Source organism: Oryctolagus cuniculus, chromosome 12 (genome assembly GCF_051225735.1).
Source record: "Oryctolagus cuniculus isolate XC-2025 breed Fujian yellow rabbit chromosome 12, ASM5122573v1, whole genome shotgun sequence".
In the NCBI taxonomy this organism is placed as follows: Eukaryota; Metazoa; Chordata; class Mammalia; order Lagomorpha; family Leporidae; genus Oryctolagus; species Oryctolagus cuniculus.
Window position 1 is genome coordinate 63538460 of NC_142878.1, and position 25982 is coordinate 63564441.

General features: G+C 60.5%; 1 protein-coding gene and 1 long non-coding RNA gene across 10 annotated transcripts; one reads left to right on the forward strand and one right to left on the reverse strand.

The window, feature by feature from the left end:
- Window positions 1-147: 147 nt before the first annotated feature.
- On the reverse strand, window positions 148-7080 carry LOC138844549 (uncharacterized). The gene is made up of 3 exons (XR_011380484.2): window positions 5761-7080; window positions 3933-3980; window positions 148-2949 (listed from the first exon to the last, which is right to left on the reverse strand). It is a non-coding gene; the product is annotated as an uncharacterized LOC138844549 (long non-coding RNA).
- Window positions 7081-17250: 10170 nt separating this feature from the next.
- Window positions 17251-25142, forward strand: LOC100349173 (coiled-coil domain-containing protein 9B). 9 transcript variants are annotated; one of them, XM_051822534.3, is made up of 11 exons: window positions 17251-17410; window positions 18166-18272; window positions 18534-18641; window positions 19133-19288; window positions 19379-19504; window positions 20091-20272; window positions 20517-20575; window positions 21012-21065; window positions 21164-21254; window positions 21757-21802; window positions 21887-25142. In XM_051822534.3, the coding sequence occupies exons 1-11, from the start codon at window positions 17266-17268 to the stop codon at window positions 22421-22423; spliced, it is 1611 nt and encodes a 536-aa protein (XP_051678494.3). In that variant the 5' UTR covers window positions 17251-17265; the 3' UTR covers window positions 22424-25142. The 9 variants fall into 9 exon arrangements, 7 of the variants coding, with proteins under 7 accessions (XP_051678494.3, XP_051678495.3, XP_051678491.3 ...); XR_016218027.1 differs by having other exon boundaries at window positions 17278-17410; window positions 18166-18279; window positions 20091-20229; window positions 21887-23223; XM_017348149.4 differs by having other exon boundaries at window positions 17278-17410; window positions 18166-18279.
- Window positions 25143-25982: the final 840 nt, after the last annotated feature.

The following is a 25982-nucleotide window of genomic DNA, read 5'->3' on the forward strand; positions in this document are numbered from 1 at the left end:
CAGGAAGAGTTGTGACCTTATATGAGGTACCACACGCTGTGGGCACCACTGAGCCAAGCTTCTGAGCCGGCCAGGCTGCACGCCTCCTTTTCATACTGGAATCAGAGACACTGGGCCCCCAGGTTGGATTTGAAGGAAGACAGGCTCTTTGAAGAACAGACATGGCCTTCAACAGGCTGTTTATTAGGAAGACAGGATTTCTGTTTGGGCCTCATGCCAGATCCACGGGGCAGTCCACTCAGGCTCCTCCTTCTTTCGGCTTGTTTTCTTCTGTTTCTTCAGTAATGTGGCCGACGGTGCCAATGGCAATGGCCATGGCCATAGCCATGGCCAGGATGGGGCCAAAAGTGCCCTGGGCCATGGCCAGGAGGGGGCCCACAGTGCCCTGGGCAATGGCCAGGAGGGGGCCCACAGTGCCCTGGGCAATGGCCAGGAGGGGGCCCACAGTGCCCTGGGCAATGGCCAGGAGGGGGCCCACAGTGCCCTGGGCCATGGCCAGGATGGGGCCAACAGTGCCCTGGGCCATGGCCAGGAGGGGGCCCACAGTGCCCGGGGCCATGGCCAGGATTGGGCCCACAGTGCCCTGGGTCATGGCCAGGATGGGGCCTACAGTGCCCAGGGCCATGGCCAGGATGGGGCCCACAGTGCCCTGGGTCATGGCCAGGAGGGGACCCACAGTGCCCTGGGCCATGGCCAGGATGGGGTCTACAGTGCCCAGGGCCATGGCCAGGATGGGGCCTACAGTTCCCTGGGTCATGGCCAGGAGGGGACCCACAGTGCCCTGGGCCATGGCCAGGAGGAGGCCCACACCAATCTGGAGGATGGCCACCAGAGCACCGTCCCTGTGGAAAGGCAAATGGGCAATGAGTTAGAGATCAGCTTTCCCTCAAGCCACCTCCCCAGGGGACTTGGGATTCCTGGCACCAGCAAGGGGTTTGGTGGCAGGCCGGGTATCCTTCATTTACATACAAACAGCCGTGTCTGTGGACATGTGAATGGGTGGGTACATGCCTGCTGTGTACGTAGATACGTGCATAGGATACATGGATATATGAGAATGGGTGTATGTGAGCCCATGACCCTGAGCAAGTGCCAGACCCTAGAAATCAGGAAGAATAAAAGGTGAAGTCAGGGGCAGGCATTTGCAGTGGTTAAGATGCTGCTTGGGGGGGCTGGCGCTTTGGCGCAGTGGGTTAACACCCTGGCCTGAAGCACCGGCATCGCCGGTTAGAATCCCGGCTGCTTCACTTCCTGTCCGGCTCTCTGCTGTGGCCTGGGAAAGCAGTAGAAGATAGCCCAAGCCCTTGGGCCCCTGCACCCACGTGGGAGACCAGGAAGTGGCCCCTGGCTCCTGGCTTCGGATCGGCACAGCTCCAGCCATTGCAGCCAATTGGGGAGTGAACCAGTGGATGGAAGAACTCTCTCTCTCTCTCTCTGCCTCTCCTCTCTCTGTGTAACTCTGACTTTCAAATAAATAAATAAATCTTAAAAAAAAAAAAACCTTTAAATCCTATGTTTATTAAAAAAAAAAAAAAGATGCTGCTTCCTGCTAATGTGCACTGACAGCAGCTCATGGCTTAAGTGCTTGGGTCCCTGCCAACCACGTGGGATTGAGTTCCAGTCTCCTGGCTTCAGCCTGGCCCAGCCCTGGTTGTTACATTTTGTCTGTCATTTTGCCTTTCAAATAAAACAAAAATAGAGATTTTTTTTTAAAGCTTGGGGCCAGTGCTGTGGCGCAGTGGGTTAATGCCCTGGTCTGAAGTGCCAGCATCCCATATGGGTGCCGGTTCTAGTCCCAGCTGCTCCTCTTCCCATTGAGCTCTCTGCTATGGCCTGGGAAAGCAGTAGAAGATGGCTCAGGTCCTTGGGCCCCTGCACCCACGTGGGAGACCTGGAAGAAGCTCCTGGCTCCTGGCTTCGGATCGACACAGCTCTGGCTGTTGTGGCCATCTGGGGAGTGAACCAGTGGATGGAAGACCTCTGTCTCTGTCTCTATCTCTCTCTGTAACTCTGTCTTTCAAATAAATAAAATAAATCTTTAAAAAAAAAAGAAAAAAAGCTTTATACGATTTTTTAAATGGAAGTAAAGTCAAAGCTTTCCTGCCTCAGGCAAAAGGCCTGGGGAAAGTGTGGCTTAACCTTCTGTCTTGGCTGGAACCCCTCCTGAGGCCCTAAGACCACAGAGGTTTGTTTGCCTCTTGCTACAGGGCCAGGGAAAAGGCGGGAGACTCCGCCTTGCTTCTGTGCTCCGCACTGTGGGCCTGGGGCCCTGTGAAGCCAGGCTGGAGCTGAGCCCCCACCGCAGGCACTGGAGGACTCCCCAGGTCACTTCTGCCCTTAGGGCCTGGATAGGGCTTGGCATCAATGGGGAAGAGGCTGGCTCCAGGGCTGGGGGCTTTCCTGAGGCCAGCCCCTTCCTCATCCAGGCTCAGCGATGCCTGGAACAGCCTCTTCCCACCCCGTCTGCCTCTCCCTCCGTGGCTGTTTTCCTGGCGGGGTCACAGACCCAGGCCTGGGAGCTGCATCTGCTGGTGGTGGTGGCAGGAGAGAGGGGAGGGAGGGCAGCCTCCCTTCTCGGCAGAGGCAGGTCCAGGGGGCACCTGTGGGGCAACTGGGAGCAAGCCAGCCATCTAGCAGTGCTGTGGGGGTAGCAGGAAACAGAGAAGCAGGATCGAACAGGCGGGGAAGCAGCAGGAGAGAGGACAGGTGGCTGGGGAGACAGATGGGAAAGTAGAGAGAATGCCAAGGGGAGGCTCCAGCCGTGGGGGGTGGGGGGGTGGGGTGGACAAATGCAGCAGTGCCTGCCCTGTGGGGCTGCTGCCTGAGCCCACGCCCTGCTCTTCATCTGGGGGAAGTGGTGGCTTGTTTCCCGAGGCTCTGGGGTGGAGGCTGGGGTCTGGAGGACACAGCAGCAGGGTGGAGAACAGGAGAACTTTCCTACCTTGGGACCTGTGGGAGAGGAAGCAAAGAAAAGCAGCTGCTTTGGTAATTTTGTTCTGTTGAAAACACCTGTCTTCCCCCTGGTGCTGGTTTTGTACCCACACCCCTAGCCCCAACTGAGCTCCTCAGACTTGGTCACTCGCCTGCCAACCATTCCCTCATTCACTCTCCCAACAACAGACTCATATTCAAAGCCACGCAAATTCATTAGCTCTTGCAGGAGCTGGCTCCGTCCCCCACCCCCCCACCCCCCCCACCCCCCGGTGGTGTGGGGACACTTGGGAGGAGTGGGTTCCTGTCTTCACTCCACCAATCATCTGCCCTCCCAACCTGGGCCAAATTCCATGACAATAGGGGAGGCACATGCAGAGGGGAACCCTGCTTCTTCTGCTTCCAACCCTACACATCCCATCCCCCAGTGTGCCCCCTTGTGGCCCACTTAGCCCAGTCTCTGCTCAGCTCCCAGAGGGGTTTGCTGGCTCCTGCTTATGAGCTTCTGGTCCCAGGTCTTGGCCTTTGTTCCTGCCTCCCGCCACTTGGAGCTCTCTCTGGCTCGACCCCATGACAACCCCCATGGGAAACCCACTTAGAAGGGCCCATCCAGCCTCCTAGCTGTGGGGCCCGTGGGCTTACTTCTGTAGTGACCAGACTAAGTGGTCTGGCGTCCTGAAGTGCTCCTCGGGGGGCAATCACCCGCTGTCTCCTGGAAGCTGGGTGGTTTTTTATGTGACCCCTAACTTCCCCAGGCCCTGTGTGCAGTGGGAAAAGCACCTGCCAGTGTCACTCCCGAGGAAGGAGACTGAGGGAGATGAAGGTTGGGTAAATTGTTCTCCAACTCTCAGGGCCTGTTTTCATTTTGGAACCCTACTGCCACCTTCCACAAACACACACACATTTTTGGCAGGCACTGAGTGTGGCTGACTGCCCAGCCTCCCCCATTTCCCCTCCTCCCTTCCTCTTCCACCCGATGGCCTCCAGGCCACTGGGCTTACCTAGGTGCATCTTTATGGAGCAAGAGCCGCGAGTGACACAAGGAACACCTGTGGTTCAACAGGCAGCATGTCAGTTGGCTGTAATCTAAATCTCAAACACTTTCCCCCGTCCCTCCCAGGGACACACACACACGCAGCCCCTTCAGAGGATGGAAGAAATAAAACTCCCTCTGGCTGGGCTTGGCACCCAGTATGGAGCTGGCACTCCACGTGCCGGGCACAGGTGTTAAATGGACACTGAAGGTTTGCCTGTGTGGTGAGCAGAGACAAGGCAGTACCATGCAGCAGCCCCTGAACCCTGTATTCCTGCACCCGACACCCCCATCCACCCCCCAAACTTACATTCATGTGTTAATTCAATTCCCCTTGAGTCTATTTCAATCACGTTAATTGTTAACATTGCCCGCTTGTGTGTGCCAGGTCTTGGTACACCTGTCCCTGTGTGAACACCTGGCTCAGGGTTGGGAAGGGAAGCTGGGAGAGATCTGTGTCCCCAGGCCCCGAGGGCAGACTAGGGGTGGTGAGCAGGGGTCTCTGGTGACCCCAGGGACCCTGTGATCTTTGCCCCTGCAATCCAAGTGAATGGAAACCTTCCGGGGCCCTGCCTGCTTGCTCCTCTCTCCTCTTGCCAGGACTGGAAGCAGGAGGGAGGTCTGGGGTCTGAGCCGATCTGTCCTGCATCAATAAGATTCTCATCAGATGCAGGTCTGCCTCCATCTTACTTGGGTGTGCATGCAAGTCACAAGGGACAGCCCGGCGTGGACCCAGTGCACACACAGCATGCTCATTTTCTTTTTTCACCCCCAAGTCAGGATGTAGTATGAACAAGCAGGACCAAACCCTTGCCACCAGGGCCTTCTGGTACACAAGCACACATGCTCATAGATCTGTCCCCTCCTCCCCATGCAACAGCCCCACCCCTGCCAGGCCCTGCGCCCTGCACCTCCTGAGCTATCCGTTTTCACTGACCCCTCCTTGTCCCACAATGTTCAGGTGAACTCAGCCTCTGAACTATGGCCCTGGTCCTTCCTGTCCCCTCATCCTTCCTCCCTCAATAATGAGGCTCAAAGAGACAGCTGTGGATGGACTTGGAGAGAAGGACATAAAAACAACCTCAGGGGGCCCACGTCACAGCCCAGCAGCTTCCAATCCAGCTCCCTGCGAATGCACCTGGGAGAGCGCTCAGTATGGCCCAAGTGCATGGGCCCCTGTACCTATATGGGAGACCCAGATGGAGTTCCAGGCTCCTGGCTCTTACCTGGCCCAGCCCCAGGTGGGAGTGAACCAGTGGATGGAAGACATCTCTCTCTCTAATCATCTCTCTAGCTTTCAAATAAATAAAATAAGTCTTCCCAAGAAAACCCTCAGGGCATTCAGGATCTGAGTTAGTAGTAGCAGAAAACCTAGTCCTTGGACCAACTCCCCCCAGTTCAGGGACTGGTGTTTGGGGACAGGAGTTGGCAGCACTGGAGTGGACCCAATGCAGTCCCTGCAACCCTCAGCTAAACCCCTCTGCCTGGCATCTGCCAGGCATAGCCAAGGTTGCAGGCCAATTATAACCCAGCATGGCACTGGTCCCAGGGCAGATGGGTAGACATGCAGGGAGGTACACAGGCATACAGCACACACACACACAGGTTGCACTCACTGGGAGACAACAAGACAGGCAGATGCACAAGGCGCACACAGACTTGGAGGCACAGAGACAGGTTCAGTTCAGTAGGGGTGCACACACCCCTACCCAGAGTGACCATGAGCTCACGGTAATGCAACAAACTCTGCAGACCCTGCTGCCCCCAGCCCCCAGCCTGCAGAGCCAGCTCCTTACCTGTGGAGTGCAGAGCAGGGGCAAGAAGTGCAATGCTCCACCTGGCTTCAGGTGTATTTGTATGGGATAGGGAGAGGCTGGGATGAGTCATTCATGTGCACTGGGAGGTCACGGGCAGTGGGTGCAGGGTGGATGGTGGGGGCAATGAGGAAGGACGAGCCAGTCTCACCTGTGTTATCTGCAATGGCCGCTGGAAGCAGGATGTGTGTGTGTAGGGCGTGGGGAGCGGCAGGGAGGGAACGTTCTATTAGTAGATCTGTGCTGTATAACCAAGGCAGGGTCCCCAGCCACAGGCGACTCGTGCACTGAATGCCAGGCCATGTGGGAACCGCTTCCCACACCCGTGGTAACCCGCCGACTCCTACAGAGCACAGTGACCCATCCCCTCTGCCCAGCAGTTCAGGGAGGAACTCATGACCTTCGTGGAAGGCTTGGTGGGATCCTGGCCCAGGTGTCTTCGCTCTCACTCAGTGCCCGCTGAGCCCTGTGGTCTGTGCTGGCGTCACCACCTCTAGCTCAGGGCGCTCGGCCCTGCTGGGCCCCCACAACACCCCCACCCGGCCTCCTGCAGTCAGGCCCAGGTGCCCCCTGCGAGCTCTCCTGCCCCCGGGGTCCTTTCTCCCAGTGGCCCTCTCTCCCACTGGACTCTGCTCCTCAAAGGAGGGGCCTTAGTCACCTGGCCTTCAGCAGTGCCCATAAACCCGGGGTGACTGAATAAAGGGCAGGAATCAGTTACTGTTGAGTGACACCTGGCTTCCGTTTCTATGGTAAATGTTTGTGTTTAGTTTTTTTCTCTCTTGTTTACATGTTTAGGTCTCTGCTGCCCGGCTGCCCCTCGTGCTGCCTGGCTATACTGCATCTGAAACTCCCACTGGCAGCAAGGCCAAGGGGCTTGGCTGGCCCCTGTCAGTCAAGGGCAACGACAACTCTGCAAAAGCAAACACAGAAAAGCCAAGCCCCTCGCTGCTTCCACATTTGCCTGTAAAGATCTGGGTGAGGGGCGGCGCTGTGGTGCGCTGGGTTAAGCCACCATCTGCCTGCAGTGCCGGTATCCCATATGGGCTCCAGTTTAAGTCCCAGCTGCACCACTTCTGATCCAGCTCCCTGCCAATGTGCCTGGGAAAGCAGCAGAAAATGGCCCAAGTCCTTGGGTCCCGGCATCCACCCACGAGGAAGACCCAGAAGAAGCTCCTGGCTTTGGATTGGCCCAGCTTCGGCTGATGGGGCCATTTGGGGAGTGAACCAGTGGATAGAATCTCAATCTCTCTCTCTCTCTCTCTCTCTCTCTCTCTCTCTCTCCCCTCCCCCACCCAACTCTGATTTTCAAATAAATAATAAATAAATATTAAAAAAAAGTCAGGATGGACTCACTGGGCTTCAACTACATTGGATTATTCACTTTCTATTTATTAGAGAGGCAAAAAGAGACAGAGTTCCCATCTGCTGGTTCGCTCCCCAAACACCCACAGTGCTCAGGGCTGGGCCAGGGTCAGAGCTAGAAGCCAGAATGCATGCAGGTCTCCCTGCGGGCGGCAGGATCCCACCACTGCCTCCAGGGTCTGCACTGAGGGGAAGCTGGAGTCAGGAGGCAGAGCCAGGAACGGATGTGCTTATCCTGGCCGTGTCCCAACTACTAGGGTAAATGCCTGCTCCCCGACATGGATTTTTATTTGTGTGTATCTCATAAATACAACATGAGGAACACAGTAATTCTTCCCACTGTACCCAGCCTCCCACCCATTCCCCCCCTTCCTCCTCCCTCTCCTGTTTAGTCCCAGAAAGAAAAAGAAAAAGAAAGAAAGAAAGAAAGAAAGAAAGAAAGAAAGAAAGAAAGAAAGAAAGAAAGAGAAAGAAAGAAAACAATGGAATAAAGAAACTAAGAGACCTGTTCCTCAACAGTCTAGATAGATTAATTTTGAAATAGTAACAAATATCCTAGAGAAATGAAAACATTGGTCCTAGAGTAGGTTGTGGAATATCTAAAAACTGGGAACATCTGAAATGTCTGACACTAGGTAAATTAATAAAATGGTGGTACATGCATTTTTAAAAAGATTTATTTATTTATTTATTTGAAAGTCAGAGTTACAGAGAGAGGGGGAGCAACAGAGAGATCTTCCATGTGCTGGTTCATTCCCCAGATAGCCAAATAGCTGGAGCTGGGCCAGGCTGAAGCCAGGAACCAGGAGCTTCATCCAGGTCTCCCATGTGGGTTGCAGGGGTCCAAGTACTTGGGCCATCTTCTGCTGCTTTTCCCAGGCCGTTAGCTGGGAGGTAGGTCAGAAGTGGAGCAGCCAGGACTCAAACTGGCACCCATGTGGGATGCGGAACTGCATGCAGCAGCTTTACCTTCTATACCACAAGGTCAGCCCTAGTACATGCATTTAATGGAATACTACTCAGTCGTAAAAAGGAATGAACTATTAGTACACCCAAACATAACTGAGTCTCGAAATAATTATGTGGAATGAAAGAGGCCAGACTTAAAAAACATGCTACATAATTCTGTCTATAAAATGTTGTAAAGTTCCAGCCGGCGCCGTGGCTCAATAGGCTAATCCTCCACCTTGCGGCGCCGGCACACCGGGTTCTAGACCCGGTTGGGGCGCCGGATTCTGTCCCGGTTGCCCCTCTTCCAGGCCAGCTCTCTGCTATGGCCAGGGAGTGCAGTGGAGGATGGCCCAGGTGCTTGGGCCCTGCACCCCATGGGAGACCAGGAAAAGCACCTGGCTCCTGGCTCCTGCCATCGGATCAGCGCGGTGCGCCGGCTGCAGCGGCGGCCATTGGAGGGTGAACCAACGGCAAAGGAAGACCTTTCTCTCTGTGTCTCTCTCTCTCACTGTCCACTCTGCCTGTCAAAAATTTTAAAAAAAAAAATGTTGTAAAGTTCCAAAACACATGAACTCATTGATAGGGACAGCAGATTACCTGGGGCTGGAGCTGTGGCAGTGGGGAGGGGGCATAAGGAGCTATCAGAAGAGTCTTGGAGGAGGGGCTGGCACAGGGGCTTCTAAAAGAAGCGCCAGTTCATGTCCCAACTGCTCTGTTTCTGAACCAGTTCCCAACTAATACACCCGAGAAGCAGCAGAAGATGGCCTGAGCGCTTGGGCCCCTGCCACCCCCATGGGAGACCCAGTTGGAGTTCTGGGCTCCTGGCATTGGCCGCCCCCCACCCCCACCACGGCCATTGTGGCCATCCTGGGAGTAAACAAGCGGATGGAAGATCGCTCTCGATCACTCCTCTCTTTGTCACTGCCTATCAAATAACAAAATAATGAAAAAAGAAGGGGACTGGAGGGAATTCAGGGCTTATGTTCATTATCTTGATTGCACTGGTGGTTTCTGGGAGCGTGCATATTTTGAAGCATCTACAATAAAAATGTGTGCAGTACCTCAGTTAGAGCTCTAAAAGCAAAGGTAATGAAACCACATCAGGAAATGATGTGAACAGTGCTAAGGAGGGGGTGGCAGGAAAGGCCGAGCGTCTGTCTCTGTCTCTGTTGCCAACTGTCTCACAGCATCACCGTCCTCCAATCAGCTCTTGGGGGTAAGGTTACCATCTTCCCCTTTTAGAGAGTTTCAGAAGCTAGGGTCCAGAGATTTAAAAACAAGCTCAGGCTTGTCCAGCCACGGTACCTACAGTCTGAGTCTAGCGCCTGGGTGCCTGCTCCATCTTGGATTATCTCTTCTTTCAGGAGTGGCCTCGGTAGGGTGGGGGGTGTGGGTGGGTATTGGTACAGCCGTTGGGAAGCCAGCTGGGACGCCCGCACCCCACATCCGAGTGCCCGGGTTTCAGTCCCAGCCGTGCCTCTGACTCCGGCTCCCTGCTCATCCCACCCTGGGAGGCAGCAGGTGATGGCTCAAGTACCTGGACCCCTGCCAGCCACATGGGCGACCCAGAGGGAGTTCGGGGCTCCTGGTTTTGGCTTGGCCCAGTCCTGGCTGTTGCAGACATTTGTGGAGTGAACCAGCAGATGGAAGAGCTCTGTCTGTATCTCTCTACCTTAACTTAAAAAACAAAAGGACTGCTCCTCTGAGAGACCACAGCCCCGGGACAGTTATGGCCGAAGGACTTTGGTTTCTGCCTACGCGGGCATTAATTCCTTCGGAGCGCACTGGCTGTGAGTCAGCAGGGAGCCAGGGCGGGAGGCGGTGGGTTGCTGGGCAGGGGCTGTGTGGTGCTGCCAGGTGCATGCTAGGCCCGTGCTGTGTGACAGGTGAAACCAAGCCCCCGTGTCCAGTGCCTGTCGTGCACGTGTAGCTGCTCTGGGGCCTGACTCCCCTGGTCTCCCCCAAGGGCTCCATCTCCCTCCCTTAGCTTCAAATTAGGAAAATGCCCACACTGAACAGAGAGGGCGCTGCAGCCCGCCCACACGGTCCCTGATCACTGGACTCAGGAGGTCATTTATGTCCCCGGTTGATAACAACTTGACGTTTGTTCTTGTCTTGAGGATCTTTCCAGAAACTGCGGGCCCTGAGCAAGAAGTCACTGACACCTGGCTGACCGCAGTCCTCTGGGCTATCACCAACATTGCCAAAGAACACACCCTCGCTGACCAATCACAGGAGGGCAGAGCACTGCTGACCAACCAGGGGCCTGCGCTGCTCTGCCCCCACTTCCACCCCTAAGAACCTTCACCTCCAGCCCCTCCAAGAGCGCGGGAACTTAGCGGTACCTGCCCGGCTTCCTGCTCTGGCCTCGCGATAAACACCTGCTTCCCTCCTGACCTGAGCACAGTGATTGACTCCCTGCACGCCAGGCCAGTGGGCATGGGTCTGGGGGCCCCCACAACACAGCACTTCCTGTGCCCGCCCCCACCCTGCCTCACCAGCCCTCCTCTCCCAGGCGTCTCCCTCTTCTCCATCAGGGACTCTGATGCCATGACCCACCTCCACCCCCAACACACACACCCCTGTCCCAGCCTCTGGCAGGAAGCTGAAAAGAGAGGCCTAGGTCCCTGTGAGGGAAGTGGGAATGTGGGGGCTGGGGAGTGCACGGGGCCAGGGCTGTGGCTCCCAGATTCAGCCAGCCCCGTCCTGCCATCCCCATGTCAGTCCCGAGCCCCAGGTCCGGGCACGGCAGGCAGGCAGGCAGTGCAGGTCCCGAGGCCTTGGGTGGAGAGGTGGACAGAGAAGGGCCAGGGGCAGTCGGGGGCCCTGGGTGGGCCAGGAGGCCTGCAGGAGGTGAGCACCCTGGTGTCATCTGTCGTACAGTGTGGGGAGCAACTCGGACTAGACTGTTACTGGAATTAAGACTTATTCTATGCATCTGCTCTCCCACAATACGGCGCTGGGAGAGGAGTAAACAGCTTCTACGCAGCTGCCTCTCGCCAACTTGAGTGATGACCTGCAGGAGCTGATCCTGCTCCTGATTGGAGGAGAGCAGCGTACTCGGCGTGCAGGTAGCAGAGTTGGGGTTGGTGGAAGAGGACTATAAAGGAGGAGAGAGACAACATGCACCAGGAACATCTAAGAGGAACATCTATCTGAAGGAACACCTGAGCAGCCCCCGAGAGAGAGCCGGCCGGCGGTGTGCCGCTCCCCCGCGGAAGTGGGGAAAGTGGCAGGGGGAACCGCCCTTCCACGGAGGTGGAAGGGTCGGTAGCCAACCCGGGAAGAACCAGTAGCAAACCCGGGGAGGGCTGAGTAGACAAAAGAACAGCGCAGGGTCCTGTGTCATTTCTCCGAGAAGAGGGGGAGCGACATAATGGTGCCGTGACTCAGATAGGAAGCCTAGGCAGGGTCCAGTGTCGCTCCTCCACAAAGAGGGGGAGTGACAGTACAGTGCATCTGATCATGGCCCTCTTCCCTCTGCCCGACCCTAGGTTGTGGAGGGCAAACAGAGAGCCCCGGTGACAGCTGTGTCCCCTTGGCCCTCCCGGCACACGGCCTGCAGATGGACAGTGGGTGCCCACTGCGCCTGGCCAACACAGGTGGCTTCCTCGTCTGAAAGCCCCAGAGTTGGGGAAGATCGGAGCTCTCTGGGGCCACGGGAGATATTTCTGGCCTGAGAGGACTGGGGTCAGGGAGAGGGAGGACAGGGCAAGCCGACAGGCAGGCGAGAAGGTGCCGTGCAGGCCTAGAGTCGAGGCCCAGAGGTGCAGTCCCAGCCCCTCTGCCACCTCCAGTGCTTGTCATCAGAGCTGGGCTGGCTGGCAGGGTGCACCTTGCCGTGTCCCTGGAGGGATGGCGGCAGGGGTAGCCGCCCGGGGAGCCGTGCTGGGAGGGTGGCGCAGGCCCTGGCGGTGGGCCTCGGGGATTCTGGGGTGGTGGGGAGTGCTCCCATCCCCAGAGACTGCAGGACAGGTCACGTCCCTGGTCCCCCAGGAGACGCCAACAGCACCTGTCTGTGCTGGCTAAGTCAGATTTCGGAGGCTGACGAGGACAGATGCCATCACGTGTGTGAGGGCTTCGTCCGTGTCAGCTGGGAGTGCGAGGTGTGACTGCTGTCTGTGTCAGCACTGCTGACCCATCTGACTCTGCCTTGTCCTCCCCCGGCTCCGTGTGCTGCGGCACTGCCTGCTGGCGGCCTCCACGTCACTCGGAGCCCGTCACTGACAGCCGCGGAGAGCCTGCCCGGCCTCCTGCAACACCCGCCTTCCCCAGGGCCTCCAAACATCCAGGGCCCTGCATGCTCGGGAATGCAGGACTCTGTGAAAACGGGGACAGTGCCCGACACATCCAGTCAATGGGTCACCCTGCCTCCCTCCCAGTGGTGACCATGTCGTCCCAGGCTCGGCACTTCCGGAGCTGTCTGTCACCCGGGCTGCCTGTCTCTAGGCCGGACACAATCCGGGAGCCAGGCTGCCCACAGCCACTCCAGAGGCCCTCCCTCTCCTTCGGGGGCCTGGCCAGCTCCCCCATCTTTATGGCCTTTCTAGTGGGCTCCTGTCCTCGCCACCCCTCAGAACTGCCAGATCTTTCTCTGCCTTCCAGAGGCTGTGGTGAGCCTGGCGGTGGGGGCTCCTTCCTCCCCACCCAGAGAAAGGAGCGCCCTGGGACCCGCACCCAGCCCCCCTGCTCCCTGCCTCTGCAGGCCCCTAGACCTGAGACCTTGATGCTGTCTTGGCTCTTCCTCTGCCTGCTGTGCCCACCCCAGTCCACGCGCAAGCTCTGAGGCCTCTAGAAGGTTCCCCTGCTCACCCCTTCCCTGGACTCCCCAGGGCGTGGCACGCCACCTCCCTGCAGTGACTCTCTGGACTTAGCCTGCCAGTGGCCCCACCCTAAGCCCAGCCCAGCAGCCCTCTGCACCAGGCTGGCTAAAGCTCCTGGAACCTCACCAGCCCCTGCTCTAAGACCTTGGGTGAGCCCTTCTGCAGCCTCCCCAGTCTGCCTGGGGCTTTCCTAACGGGTGCCCTCTCGCGGGGAAAGCCCACCAGGGCCCTGCCTCTTCCCGCGTCGCCCTGGCGTGCGTCCACGGGTGCCCTCTCACGTCCCTGTGATCCCTTTGCCCGAGTCCTGCTCCTTCTGGAAAACTCCTCGTGGGCCCAGGCTACGGCTACTGTGTATGCTGCTGGCAGGTGCCTCCGGCCTGGAGCTGGGGTCTTCACCTCCTTGTTTCAGGAGAAGCACACAGTAGGTGCCAGCTAATGGCACATCGTGGGCAAGCCCTGGCAGGGCAACTCTGGGCTGGGGATCCAGGCAGGGGGTTCTGGGAATCCGCTGTGAGTTCCCCAAGCACCCAGCACAACAAGGGAGAGCCCAGGGCTGCAGTGCCACGCTGGGGCTCCCCTCCCCCGAGCTGCGAGTGCCCAGAGGGTCCCAGCCCAGCCTGCCTCGGCCTCCAGATGCCACCCTGTCGTGCCATGTGTGCTCTCAGGTATGGTGTGGCCCAGACTTTGTCCTGGCAGCTAGCACCTACCCTGGGTTGGTGCCAGCCCCACCTCTGACTCTGAGTCACTGCCCCCCACCCCCCACTGGCCAGAGCCAGGCTGGCTGACCGAGGCCTACGTGCAGACTTGTAGTCACAGGGGTCAGGAAAGCAGGATCTTGAGACAGGAGTGGCCCTGCTGGGGTGGAGGGAGGGGTGCATTTGCAGAAGAGGCACACTGGCTTCAAGCCAGCGTCTGGTGCCTTCTCCCCTGAGTGAGACCTGACAGCTGGGCTCGCTCTGCCACCCAGAGCTGGCAGGAGGCATGGGTGTCCTCCAAGCACTCAGCCCCCAGCCAGGGAGAAGTCCTGGGCTTGGGGATGAGAGTCTGAACCTGGACTTGGTAGGGGTGGGGATGGCGGCCAGGAGCAGCTCCCAGCTGGCTGGGGAGAGATGGCAGCCGGCACCTAGGGCCTTCAGGGTCCAGGCACGGCAGGGAGCAGACAGGGAAGCCTAGCTGGGCAGGGGGCATGAAGGGAGACCCAGAGAGGGTGCTGGGGAGGCCGCAGGGTCTCCCCTACCGGGTCACACACGGTCCCCATCACCCAGAAGTCTTCAGAGCTGTCCACCCCTGACAGCAGGCAGGAGGCAGCCTGGGGCCCTGGAGAGACGCTGTGCAGGGAGCATCTGGAAGGCGGCAGTGAGCTGCCCGAGGTTCACTCTGAGCCACACGTGGTTGCAGGCCTGGATGTCACCTCCTTTTATTTCCGGATGACTGCCCAGGATCAACACCTCACTTTATAAGTGGAACCAGAGAGAGGAGGCGTAGAATCAGTCAAAATGGAGTGAGTGTGCCTAAAAGCCAATTGCATATCTCTTGCTTCTGTACATATTAGCTTTGCTTGCTAACATCTAAGGCTGTACGTTGGGAAACTATATGGGCCCAAATTCCCAGGAACTAGGTTGACCGAAATGTGTCCTCCACTGTTATCTTATAACCATTATCTTGGATCTGCTATTGGGTTTGTTATTGTTAACTGTATCTTACAACCATATTCTGGTTTTCCTTTTTATTGTTCACTGCATACCAGGGGTCCGGTTCAAAATTGTGAGCCCTAGTGGACAGAATACTATAAAAAGCTGTGTAACCCGCTGTTGGGGGCCGCATTCTGGTAAGGAGTGTTGGTCCCGATCGGTGGCCGGTCCTGATCGGTTACCTTGCCTCTCATTTGCTTCTCATTTTCAATAAAATTCATGTGTGACTGTCACTAGTTTTTGTAACATTTTGTTTTAGTTTACAAGTGCAACAGAGGGACACAGCCTCCCTCACCTTGTGACAGGTTCAGGGAGAAGGGCAAGGCCACAGCCCTTGCCACGGATAGGCTGCCCCCTCTGTAACTGCACCGGATGCAGGCTCAGCGCCTGCACCTGCATGGGTCTCTGCACGGCTGCTGCTCCCGGGGCCTCTGCCAGGAGCTGGTGTGTGGGCTAGGGATCTGCATGCCTCGCCCTGGCAGGCCTCCCACCCCTCTTCCCCAACTCAACTGGACTCCGGCCCCGCCATCCTGTTCCCAGGGTGGGCTCCAGATCTGTATTCTTACCACAGCAGATAAGGTCCAAATATGGTCGGAGTGGGCCTGGGAGGGTGGAGGGGCAGCCCGGAGAACTCTGGCCTCAAGGAGGAAAGGCGCAGGGAGCTCTTGGCGGCCACCACCCAGGGAGGAGGCAGCGCCCAGCCTCAAGTCTCTCCTGTCCTGTGCACGCGCGGGGGCTGTGCGTCTCGGGCAGATGGCGCCCCCTCTGGGCCTTGTTTCACTCATCCGTAAAACAAGGCTTTAACAACCGAGTGGTTTGGAGCTCCGTGGGGCGAGGGTTACGAAGACCTGCGAGAGAGGACTGGGGCGGGAGGGGCCGGCCGGGAAACGCCCCCGACCGCCAAGTCCTGGCCTTTGCAACTCTGCTGCCCTCTAGTGGCGGCGCGGGGTGGTGGCGCCGAGGTCCCCGGGTAACACCGCGCCGGAGGCCCTCCTGTGTCCCAGCCGGCTGCCCCTGCGTTTCTCCCCAGTACAAGGGGGAAGCACCCCAAGCTGTGTCAGGGCTGCCTGCGCTCCTGGTGGACAGAGAGGCAGTCACGGCCCAGGGACAAGACAGCCTGTCTCTCTCATGTCTTTCTTCTGCAAGCACTCCCTGGGGCAGGCACTGCAGCAGGCAGGGACACTGCCAGGCCCTGGCCACCCAGAGGCACTCGGCACTGGGCTCCTGCCCTCAGAGAGCCTCTGTCTGCTGTGGGAGCAGACGGGCAAACCACAGCTTCGGGAGAAAGGAGGGGAATGTGGGGGCTGCTCCGAGATGTGACATACTGTGTGAGTAACACTTGGGAAGCACATGGCCAGCAAATGCGGCCCCACCCGGCTGTGGCTTTGTCCTGGGCACGTGAGGCTGCAGCCTACAGAGCCAGGAGGCCCTTTCCTGCAGGTTGGCTGTGTAAGTCCCCCGTGGCTGCTGCTCACTTGGAGCCTGCTGGCTGGGAACAGGGGCTGGGGTGCCTGCAGCCTCCACCGCCACACCCCCTCCCCACCTGGAGTTCCAAAGGGAAAGGGGAGCATCAGGTCTCTCTCCCAGGCTGGGCAGGCCTGGGGCAGGCGAGGGGGAGCCTGGGGCCCCTGAAGCCCGTGGAGGCGGAGCTGGGGCAGGATGCAGAGGGAGCGGGGAGAAGAGCAGGAGTGTGTGTGTGTGTGTGTGTGCGTGCGTGCGCGAGTGTGCGAGAGAGGAGCCCGGTGTGTCACTGTCGCCGGAGGGGAGATGAGTCTGACTCAGTGGGAACATCCGGCAGGAAGGGAAGAGAGCCGAGCTGGCATGTGCGAGGGAGCAGGATGGGGTGTGGGGCCCGGGTGGGGGAGAGGGAGGGGGAGCTGCAGGGGAGCAGAGGCTGGAGCGCTGGCGCCTGGGGCCCGGGGTCATGGAAACAGCCCTGGTCAATCAGGGATGCAGGGGCTTCGGACACAGGCCTCGGGGCCTTGCCATGCTTGAAACAGAACCAGGTCCCCCCTCCCCGCATCCCAGGCCTCAGGGCCTCGAGGACCCCTGAGGGAACTGCCAGGCTCAGGGGTGTGAGTGAGGGCTTTCCAAGGGAGCCCGTGGGAGGAAGGCTGCCAGCAGCACTGGGCTGGGGTGGGGACGGAGCTGGAGCCGGGCCTGGCTCACCACCGTGAGGCACTGGACACCAGGAGTGCTGAGAGGACCAGAGGAGTGAGTGACTGACAGTGTTGTCCTGGTGGTTGTCCTGGGTGTGCGGGGGCCTGGGGCTGTCGCTTGACCCATGTCACCTGCACCAGTGCTGATGGGGCAGCCAGCGGGAGAGGGAGGCACCCTGGAGGTACCTGCCAAGCCGGCTCTTCTGCAGGCCTTTTGCTACTCAAGGGAGAGACCCGGCCATGTGGCTGCCCATCGTGTCTGTGGGCAGCCCCAGGCCTGGGGCACACGGCCTCAGGGGAAGGCTGGGTCTTGGCGGCCAGGCCTCCTGGGTGGGCTTGACCACCAGGGGGACGACCCTGTCATCCTGTCTGGGCCGCTGGGGCAGGGCAGGGCCAGCTGCTGCCGGCTCCCTGGTCCTCCCCCTGTGCGAGTGGAAGGGTGGGGGTGGAGGCCGCGGCGTTCCTGGCTGGGAGCCCAGAGGAGTCTTTTGTAATCACAACATGATCTCGTGTGCTGAGCAGTGGAGCCGGCAGGGAGAGGCGGGCAGAGGCCCGGCTCCGGCGGCTCCGGCTTCCCTCCTGCTCCGGCTCCCCCGGGGTCTGCTCTGGAATCCTCTCGGTGCCCGCTGGTGCCATGCACTCGGCTGTGAGTGGCACCTCGCCTTGGGCAGGGGGCTTCCCGGGGCTGGGAGGAGGCTGGGACACCAGGCAGCCATGCTCTGGGGGCAGCTGGGGACAGCTGGGCCTGGGAGGAAGAGGGCTGGGATCAGGCCAGAGGCGGCCCGGGCAGGGGTACTGGCGCCCAAAGCAGAGACCCTGCAGCCAGGCGGGGCGGGGGGACGACCTGGGATCTTGATGCCGAGGCCCCGCTCGCCCAGGGTGGGGCTGCCAACCTCTCCTGCCCTGGCAGCCAGCGGCTCAAGGCCTGGAGAGGCTGGGCCTGTGGGGCGGCTCTTTCTCCAGGCTGGGCACAGGCCCGCAGAGTGGGGGCCCGGGCCTGAGGGCCCAGGACGGAGCCGAGGCCTCTCTTTTTCTGCACTTCTGAGTCTGGGAGCCAAACAGCTCCCCCCTCCTCGACCTCCCCAATGCCCTGGCAGCTTCCCAGTCATGCAGGTTCTGCGGCCAGAGCCATTTATAACTCCCATTCCAGGCTGCTTGGTGCTCTCTGGGGAGCGGGGGAGGGGCGGCCCGCGGCCTGCCCTGGGTGTCAGGCCCCGACCCGGAGGAGGCAGGTGCAGGCAGACAGGCCCAGCATGGCGGGGTGGGGGGGAACAGCCCCCTTTCTTCCTGTGGACCCTGGCGCTGTGGGTGGTGAGAATAAGGTTGGGGGATGAGTGTGCAGGTGGGGGAATGGTGGTGGCTGGGCAGCAGCCGGGAGCCTGGGTCCCCTGCCCTCTGCAGGGGCCGCCCAGGGCCGCGTCGCTGATGAGCAGGCTGGAGGAGAAGGATGCCGAGCTGGACTGGAGGATAGTTGCCCTGCGCAAGAAGAACCAGGCCTTACTGCGCAGGTACCAGGTGAGTGAGCTGTGGCAGGGGCCGGAGGACAGGGGGCTGCCGGCCTTGTAGCCTCTCCCTGTGGGCTCTGGGCCTGCAGCCAGGGTGAGGGTGGACTCGGTGGCTTTGGAGTCTTGGCAGGGTGTCAGGCACTTGTGACGTGGTGCCTCTGCCCCCTGGTGTCCCACCAGTGTCTCCCTGTGTAGGCCTGTCCGCGTCTGTGTCTCTGTGCGTCTGGGGGCTGTGGCCTGTGCTGATCCCAGGCCCTCCCCTAGGAGATCCAGGAAGACCGTCGGCAGGCCGAGCAGGGGGTCATGGCTGTGACCACGCCGGGGCTCCTCCAGCCCGACAGCCTCACTGTCACCATCAGCCAGGTTCCTGGTGTAAGCCTCACCCTGGGAGCCAGGGAGGGTGGAAAGAGGTGCAGGCCCAGATGGTGGGGGACAGCACAACTTACCCCTCTGGAGGCTGCTACCAGCTCCCAGCCTCATGCAGCCCAGGCCACTGTCCCCAGCCGAGGGCCTCAGCCCCACATGTATGCCCCACGCACAAGCTGCTCCTAAACCCAAACCTGAGGGGCTTCCAATGTAAGAAGTGGGGGAGAGCTGGGGCTAAGACCAGGAGCAGTGTTTGAGGGACAAGGCCTTATTGTCTGAGTGCTCAGAGCTGACCGCCAGCCGCCGTGGCATCTCTGGCCCCCGGCGGCCCTAGGCGCTGGATAACTAATGTCATTGGTATGTGAATGCCTGCGGGAGTCGGCGTCTCTGTGGGCATTCCAGGGAGGGTCAGGCTGGAACCTGGACCCAGGGAAGCCCCCAGAGGACTCCCTACCCGGGTCCTGCCCAGTGCTGCCCACGTGGCCCTCGTTGTGCAGGAGAAGCGGGTGGTCAGCAGGAACTGGGCAAGGAGCCCCCTCAGACCCGATGCCGCCGGCGAGATGCTGGAGGACGAGGACGTGGGGGGCTGCGTGGGCACCTTCTTCTTGGGGGAGCGCGTGGACCTGGCCGTGACCATGGAAAACAGGGCCAAGGTGAGCAGGGTAGGGAGGGGAGTCCAGGTGCTGGTGGACAGCCTCTTCTTTCCTGGCCTGGTCGCACTGCCCATCGGTCACTTTCCCCAGGCCAAACGGATCGTAAGTGAAAAGCCCACCAGAGCAAGGGCCCCCGGGGCAGATGGGTCACCTGGAAGGGGCGGAGGCCAAAGCCCCCCGACACAGTTGGCCGTCGGCTCGAACTCTGCGCAGAAGGTACATCTTCAAGAGTGCACCAGGCGTGAACGTGGAGCTCCCCATCTGCAGAGGGCAGAGAAACCCAGTCAGATGTGTCTGTCCAGCGTGTGTAGGGACACAGCCCCGGGCAGCACCTGCAAGAATTCCCATGGCTCCTTCTCCTCTCTGGCCACTGGGGGTGGGCTGGGCAGGGGGGGACGTGATCCTGCCCCCATCTGATCTATCCCTGCTGGTGGGCGGAGGGTGGAGGTGACTGGCCACGAGCCAGCTGTGACCTCTAGGTGGCAGCAGCCTCTCGCCCTTGCTCTTGCTCCCGGGTCTAGGTGCCCCTCCCAACCTGGGCACAGCCTGGTGGGTAGGCCCTGTTGCCGTCCCCATTTCAAAGATGAGAAAATGATGCACAGACAGGCAAAATTACTTTCCCCAAACACTCAGCTAGCAAGTGGACAGGAAGCGTGCCCGCGGCCAATAGAGCCTGTTGGACATGGCGTAGTCCTAGTTTTTAGATGGGGTGTGGAGAGTTTGAGAGAGGAAGGGTTACAGGGAATCTCTAGGTCCGCTGTTTCTGCTTGTACTCACCACCATGCCCAACGTCTTCTTGCAGGCTGCAGGGGAAGCCCGGGGCCCAGCCCCTCCACGGCCACTCAGGGCGCCCCCAGAGGTGGGCTGGGACTACGCTCAGTGGAAGCAGGAGCGCGAGCAGGTGGACCAGGCCCGCGTGGCCCGGCACAGAGATGCACAGGGTGACTGGCGCCGCCCGTGGGACATGGACAAGGCCAAGCCCACGTGGGTGGCAGGGCGAGGTGGCTTGCCGGCTGACATGCACATGGGGCTGGAGTAGGGCTGGTGGGACCCTCCCCGGGCTGGAGAGGCCCTGCCTGGGCCGCCAGGGCAGGCTCCGGGCTCAGGGCTCTGTGTAGACCCTGAGTCCCCCATTGCTCCTGCTGTCCTCAGTTCTGGGGCTGGAGGAGACGCGGAGCCTCTGTCCTGCCTGCCACCTGCAACCTCCCTCCCTCCTCTGTCTACACAGGCTACAGGACGGCGGCAAGCCTAGGGAAGAGGGCCCGGTGAGGGCGGGCGGCAGACGGGGTAAGCAGGTGCCCCCTCACCCCGCCCCTTCTTGGCTTTCTTCGCCTCATCCTGTCCCCTCCCTCATCCTCTCTGTTCTAGGTCTCTCGCTTTCCCACTTCTTTTCAGAGCACAAAGCCAGCACGGGAGAACACCCTCCTTCCCCACCGCGGGGTCCCTGAGGAGGCTCAGGGGCATGTGCCGGGGTCCTCCCGGGGCGCTGCTCCCTGATAGGCCAGGGTGCTGGCCGGCCCGCCCCTGGCCCGCTGCAGGCACCCCACCCACCACCCGAGGATTCGGGGCTCAGGAAGCTGGAATAGCCAAGCCAGCCCAGGAACCCGGCTCTCCTGACCCCAGGCAGAAAAGCCCACCAGCTTCCCCGTGCTGCAGGAACCAGCGTTCCCGCTTCGCGTCCTTGATACAGCACCTTGTCCCTGTTTCCTTTGTACCCCTTTAGGTCCTAGGAGCCACCGGAAGCTACAGCCCCCGCCATTGTCCCCGGATGGCAAAGGTGTGCTGGGAGAGGAGGAGGAGCCGGCGCTGCCCGCGGGTGGCTTAGTTGGGTGCTGGGGCCCCTTCTCTCCTGGATTTGTGGACCCTCTCTTGCAGGTCGGGGTGGGCAGCCCAGCAGACCCTCAGCGGCACCAGCCACAGGCAGCAAAGCCCGGGGCAAGGAGAGGCTGACCGGCAGGGCCCGAAGGTAACAGGGGACAGAATCGAGGCAGGGCATCTGGGTGTCCTGATTTCCTGCCCCAGCGTGGGCCCAGGTGCCTGCTGTGTCCCTGGGCCCCTGCCTCTGCGCTGCCTGCTGCCTGGCTCAAGTTAATGAGATGCGGGGAGAGGCCATCAGCAGAGGCAGCCGCAGCCCAGGAGCTGGTGCCCAGGGAGGCTGGCGGTAATTACAGCAGCTGCCTTCCCCCCGGGAAGCGAGGTGCGCCTTTCCCAGGCAGCGCAGGCGGGCAGGGACACGTCTGGGGTCCCCACAGAGCGTCAGGTGCCGCAGGCTTGGCCATAAACAGCAGCTGGGGAGCCGGGAGGGGCCGAGCGGGTGGCGTTCAGAGGAGACTGTTGGGCTGGGGGCTCGAGGTCAGGCTGCCCTGGGTCCTGTTCTGAGCCCCTCAGATGTCCGCTGCCCCCTGGGGGCCACAGGCTACAGAGGGGTGACTTTCGGGGGCGGGGCTGCCCTGTGCTGTGCTCCACAGGTGGGATACGAAGGAAGACGCGGCTGAGGACCTGGAAAGCCAGGAGGTGGGTCCTCGAGCCTCCACCCTGCGGGCGGGCGGGACGCGAGCCCTGAATGCGCCAGGCAGCTGGGCCGCTCTCTCCTTTCAGGCAGGCCAGAGCACCAGGACGGCTGTCAGTGCAGAGGAACAGGCCGACAAGCAGAGCGGGGCGCAGCCGGGCAGGCTGGGAAGGACTCCAGCAACCAGCCCAGCGCCAGCACCCCCGGAGCGGCCAGAAGAGAAGTCAGGAGCTTCCACAAGCAGCCCCGCCCCCGGCTCACCACAACAGACTGACTTGGTTCCCCTGGACCTCTCCCTAGGAGGGGCCGGCAGCCCTGGGCCTGGGGAGAGCCCATGTGTTCTCAGCCCCGGGCCCGGGGCCCAGGAGAACCCTGCATCCCGGCCAGATGGCTCCCGGCAGCCTCCGGGGTGCAGCGACCCCGAGGCTGAGCTGGAGGGCCGGATGTGCTCTGAGCCGCAGAAAGGAACAGGCCCCCTAGAGCCCAGAGAGGGCAGGTCTGGCAGGGCTGGGGCGCAGCAGGCCCTGGCCCCAAGAGGCAGGCCTCCCAGAGGAAGTGGGCAGAGGGGGAGGGGCACGGGGGGAAGGGGCAGGAGAGGGGGCGCTGGCCCTGCAGGACGGTGCTGAGCAGAGCTCCTGGGAGCTGGGGGCTGCTTTAGGGAGAGGAGGAGGGAAGGACTCAGTGCCCAGTCTTCTGTGTGGCTCGTGCCCGTCCGGCTGAGCAGTGCGGTCAGCTTGCCAGCAGACTGATCCTGTGAGGGCAAGGGGCTGCCTCGGGCCCTGTACCTCGTGGGCCCGTGTGTTTTCCTGTGCAAGCACAAGCATGCTGGCCTCTGGTGTCCCACACCGGTCAACCCTGCCCTGATATCCAGGCCATGAGCCATCTCCACCCTGACAGCCAGGCCTTCCTGGTCCTGTTATGCCCCAAGACCTGGCCTCCCTCGCCAGCAGATGCCCTCAGCTCCCGGCAGCCGCAAGCCCCCTTGGCCACCCAAGCCAGCACCTTTCTCACCCTCCTGTCTCGCGGCCAGGTGATGAGTGGTCCCAGGCTCACAGGATGGCTGAGCTGGCAGAACCTCGGCCGTCACCTGCTTCTTCCAAAGAGGAGGCCGAGGCCTGGAGAAAGGACACAGCTGGCACTGCCCGGGCTGGGAGCAGAGGAGCAGAATCGGGCTTCCCTATGAAAAGGAGGGTCCCCGGGAGTGGCTCCCCTGGCATGGGGTGGACTGGGCGGTGGGGAGCACTCACGGCTGGCGCTGAGGCATCATGTGCACCCTGGACAGAGGCCAGGGCCTGCTCCTGCGGCCCAGGGTCATTTCCTGCCCTCTCCTACTTCCTCTTCCCCACCCCCACCCCCACCAGGGCCTTGCAAGGCAAGGGCCCAGAGAAACAGAGAAGCTCAGTAGATAAACAATGACTCCAACTAAGGGCGGCGACATCAGAACTTGTCTTTCCCACTTAGTCTCCGTTCCCGCCCCTCCCCTGAGGCCCACGGAATTATCCAGACTCCGCACAAGCTGTGGCTTCCTCTCAATTCAACAAACATTTCCTGAGCACCCACGACCAGTACCGCAGCCGGTGGGCGACGGTGACTTAGCCAACAGGGGGAGGGAAGGGACCTAGTCAACCAGCAGGTCCAGGCTACACAGCAGGGGCCGCTCTTGGCCTGAGGTGCGTGACAGGGCTGGGGCAGGAGCGGGGTGGGAGCCCAGAGGGAACCAGCCCGCCTCTGCTCCCACGCCCTTGCCTGGAGCTCACCACGTGGTCCCTTCTGCTCCCCTCCTCCCTGGCCCTGCCATGCTGGTTTCTCTGCTGAGGGTCATGGGCCTCTGAGGCCCCCAGGAGGGTCTGGACCCTGGCCACAGTTCGATGGGAGGCCAGTGGGGTCCCAGCTCAGGCGGCTTCGCTGGCTGGCAGCTCCATCCCCCCACCCTTCGATGTGGCCGCATGGGGAGTGGGTACCTCCCAGCAGCTGAGACTGCTGTCCTCACACCGGAATGCCAAGGATGATGCCGGCTCTAATTCAGCCTGGGGAGGGCTGGGAGCCAGCGCTGCTGTAGGCACAGGTAGGCCCACACTGCTGGGCTGGGCCACACTATGCGAGTGGTAACGGCCAAGACTAGGACACAAGGAGGGCTTGGGACAGAGGCAGACTCTAGGCCCTGGCTGGCTGCAGGGCTGGGGGAAGACGCTGCAGAGGGCAGGAATGGGGTGGGGTGAAGAGGGCAGTGTGGGGCTGATCACAGGCATCCTGGAAAAGCCTGGCCAGGCCGGAGACTCCACACTCAAGTTTTCCTCCTGCCTTCCAGTCACAAGGACAAGGCTTTGGAATGTGGCACAGGCCCTGGGGCCCCATGGCGGGCAAAGGACAGGGCTGGGTTAGAGCAAAGGATGGGGTTAGGTTCGGGCAGAGACCTTAAATTCAAGATTCACAGTCTGCTCCCAAACCCCGGAGCTGCAACTCACAGGTGTGTCTGCACACAGGGTAGCCGCCAGGACGTGTGAGCATGGGAGGGGGACGGAGAAATGGGACAAGGCCCGGGTTCAGCCCTCACACAGGGACTGGGGCAGGAGAGAGTCAGGGAGAAGGGCTATGGGGAAATAGGGCTGGAAGGATGTTAGGAGGAGGGGTGTTGGGGGAGCAACGAAATTGGAGAGTGGAGACCGGTGCAGGCTGCTTTCACAGGAAGACTGTACTGTGGGCAGGTGGCACTGAGCTGTCCTCAAGAGGGCAGTGGCTCTGGTGGCAGCCCTCGGCTACCGAACCTGACTGTGGCTCCAGGATGGAACAGGAGGCAGGTGTCACTAGATACGGCCCCCGCCGACCTCAGGGCCATGTAGAGCTGGTTCTATCTCCTCTTGGCTCCTGTGTTCAAAGGTCAGGCTAGAAGCCTTCTACTTGGTTGGAAAGGAGGAAGGCATCCAGGACAAATCTATTTTCAAATGTGGGAGGGCTTCACATGGCCATCAGGAACCAAGGCACGGGGCTGGAGGGCGGAAGAGGCGGAGGCACCTGTGTCCCAGGCCCACCTCACCTTGGCAGAAGGAGCAGTGGAGCAGGGTTGCAAGAAAGGCACGTGTTGGACGACAGGGTGGAACGGGCACAGGCCAGGATCCCCCGGTCCAGGCAGCTGGGTGGCCGTGCTCGACTTTAACCTCTTAAAGCCTTGGTCCTCTTGTCTGCAAAATGGGGCTGTAATTCCCACCCTGAAGGGCTGTTGAGAAAACAAGGACAAGAGTATGCAAAATGCACCCGGCCCGCAGTAGACACTGTCACTGGTAGCCTGCCGTTCGAAAGGCTCTCGGTGAATACTCGTTGAATAAATGAAGTAGCTATTTGGTGTGACCTCTGTCTGTGTTTTCTGGCTTCTCTTTTATCTCCTCTCTAGCTGGGGCCAATGCCGTTTTAGGGAAGGGAGGGCTGCCTGGTACTGTTGAGCCAGCTCTCTGGGCAGCTGGCTACTTTGGGTCCTCCGGGTGGTCTAGTGGTTTCCAGGGAGTGTTCTTTGTCCTGTCACTGGCTCCATCCACCCGCGCCCCCCTGCATGCTGCCTCTCCCACTCCTCCTGCTCCTCTTCCTCCTGCGTCCATCAGTAGCCATCTCACACCAGTTTTTGCTGTTTCATTTTCCCCAGAAACCAGCCCCCTTGCGAGCTTGCGCCAAGCCTCCAGGGCTAAGTTCTGCCACTCAAAGCCGCAGCAGGTCCCCACGTTCTTATGGTCAAGGGGAGGCCTTGGGGGCCCTTGGAAGCTACCTGCCAAGGCCCCTGTCTGGATGGTCTGGTCACCAGTCAGTTGCAGCTCTGGCCCTGGCCTCAGAGTGAGCAAGAACAGGACAAGATGGCACTGGCGCCCCCCAAGAGCAAAGAAAGTGGCCAAAACTCCCATGCGCTCCTGTCTTCTAAATTGGGGGTGGGGTTGTCCAGGGAGTCGGAGAGGCTGGAGGCACCATTCCACTTCAGTCTCATCCTTTATCTGCGCGCAGACCTCACAGGCACCTCTTCCTGAGCAAGGGCAGTCAGCGCTCCGAGCAAGGGCCGTGCGGGTGACCACAGCCCCCCTGGACGGGGAGACCCCAGGCTGGGAACGGGAGCCAGAGGAGCAGCAGGCTGGAACCTGCTGGCTCTCACCCAGGCTGCTGGGCCTACGTCACGGTCACCGCCTCTCATTAAGAATCCACTTGCCG

Excerpts from the sequence above, each read along its gene's own strand:
- LOC100349173 (XM_051822531.3), top strand. The coding sequence starts at position 17,266 with ATGATCTCGTGTGCTGAGCAGTGGAGCCGGCAGGGAGAGGCGGGCAGA. Across the intron at positions 18,642-19,132 it reads CCATCAGCCAGGTTCCTGGT|GAGAAGCGGGTGGTCAGCAG; the intron begins GTAAGCCTCACC and ends CTCGTTGTGCAG. Across the intron at positions 19,289-19,378 it reads CCATGGAAAACAGGGCCAAG|GCCAAACGGATCGTAAGTGA; the intron begins GTGAGCAGGGTA and ends CACTTTCCCCAG.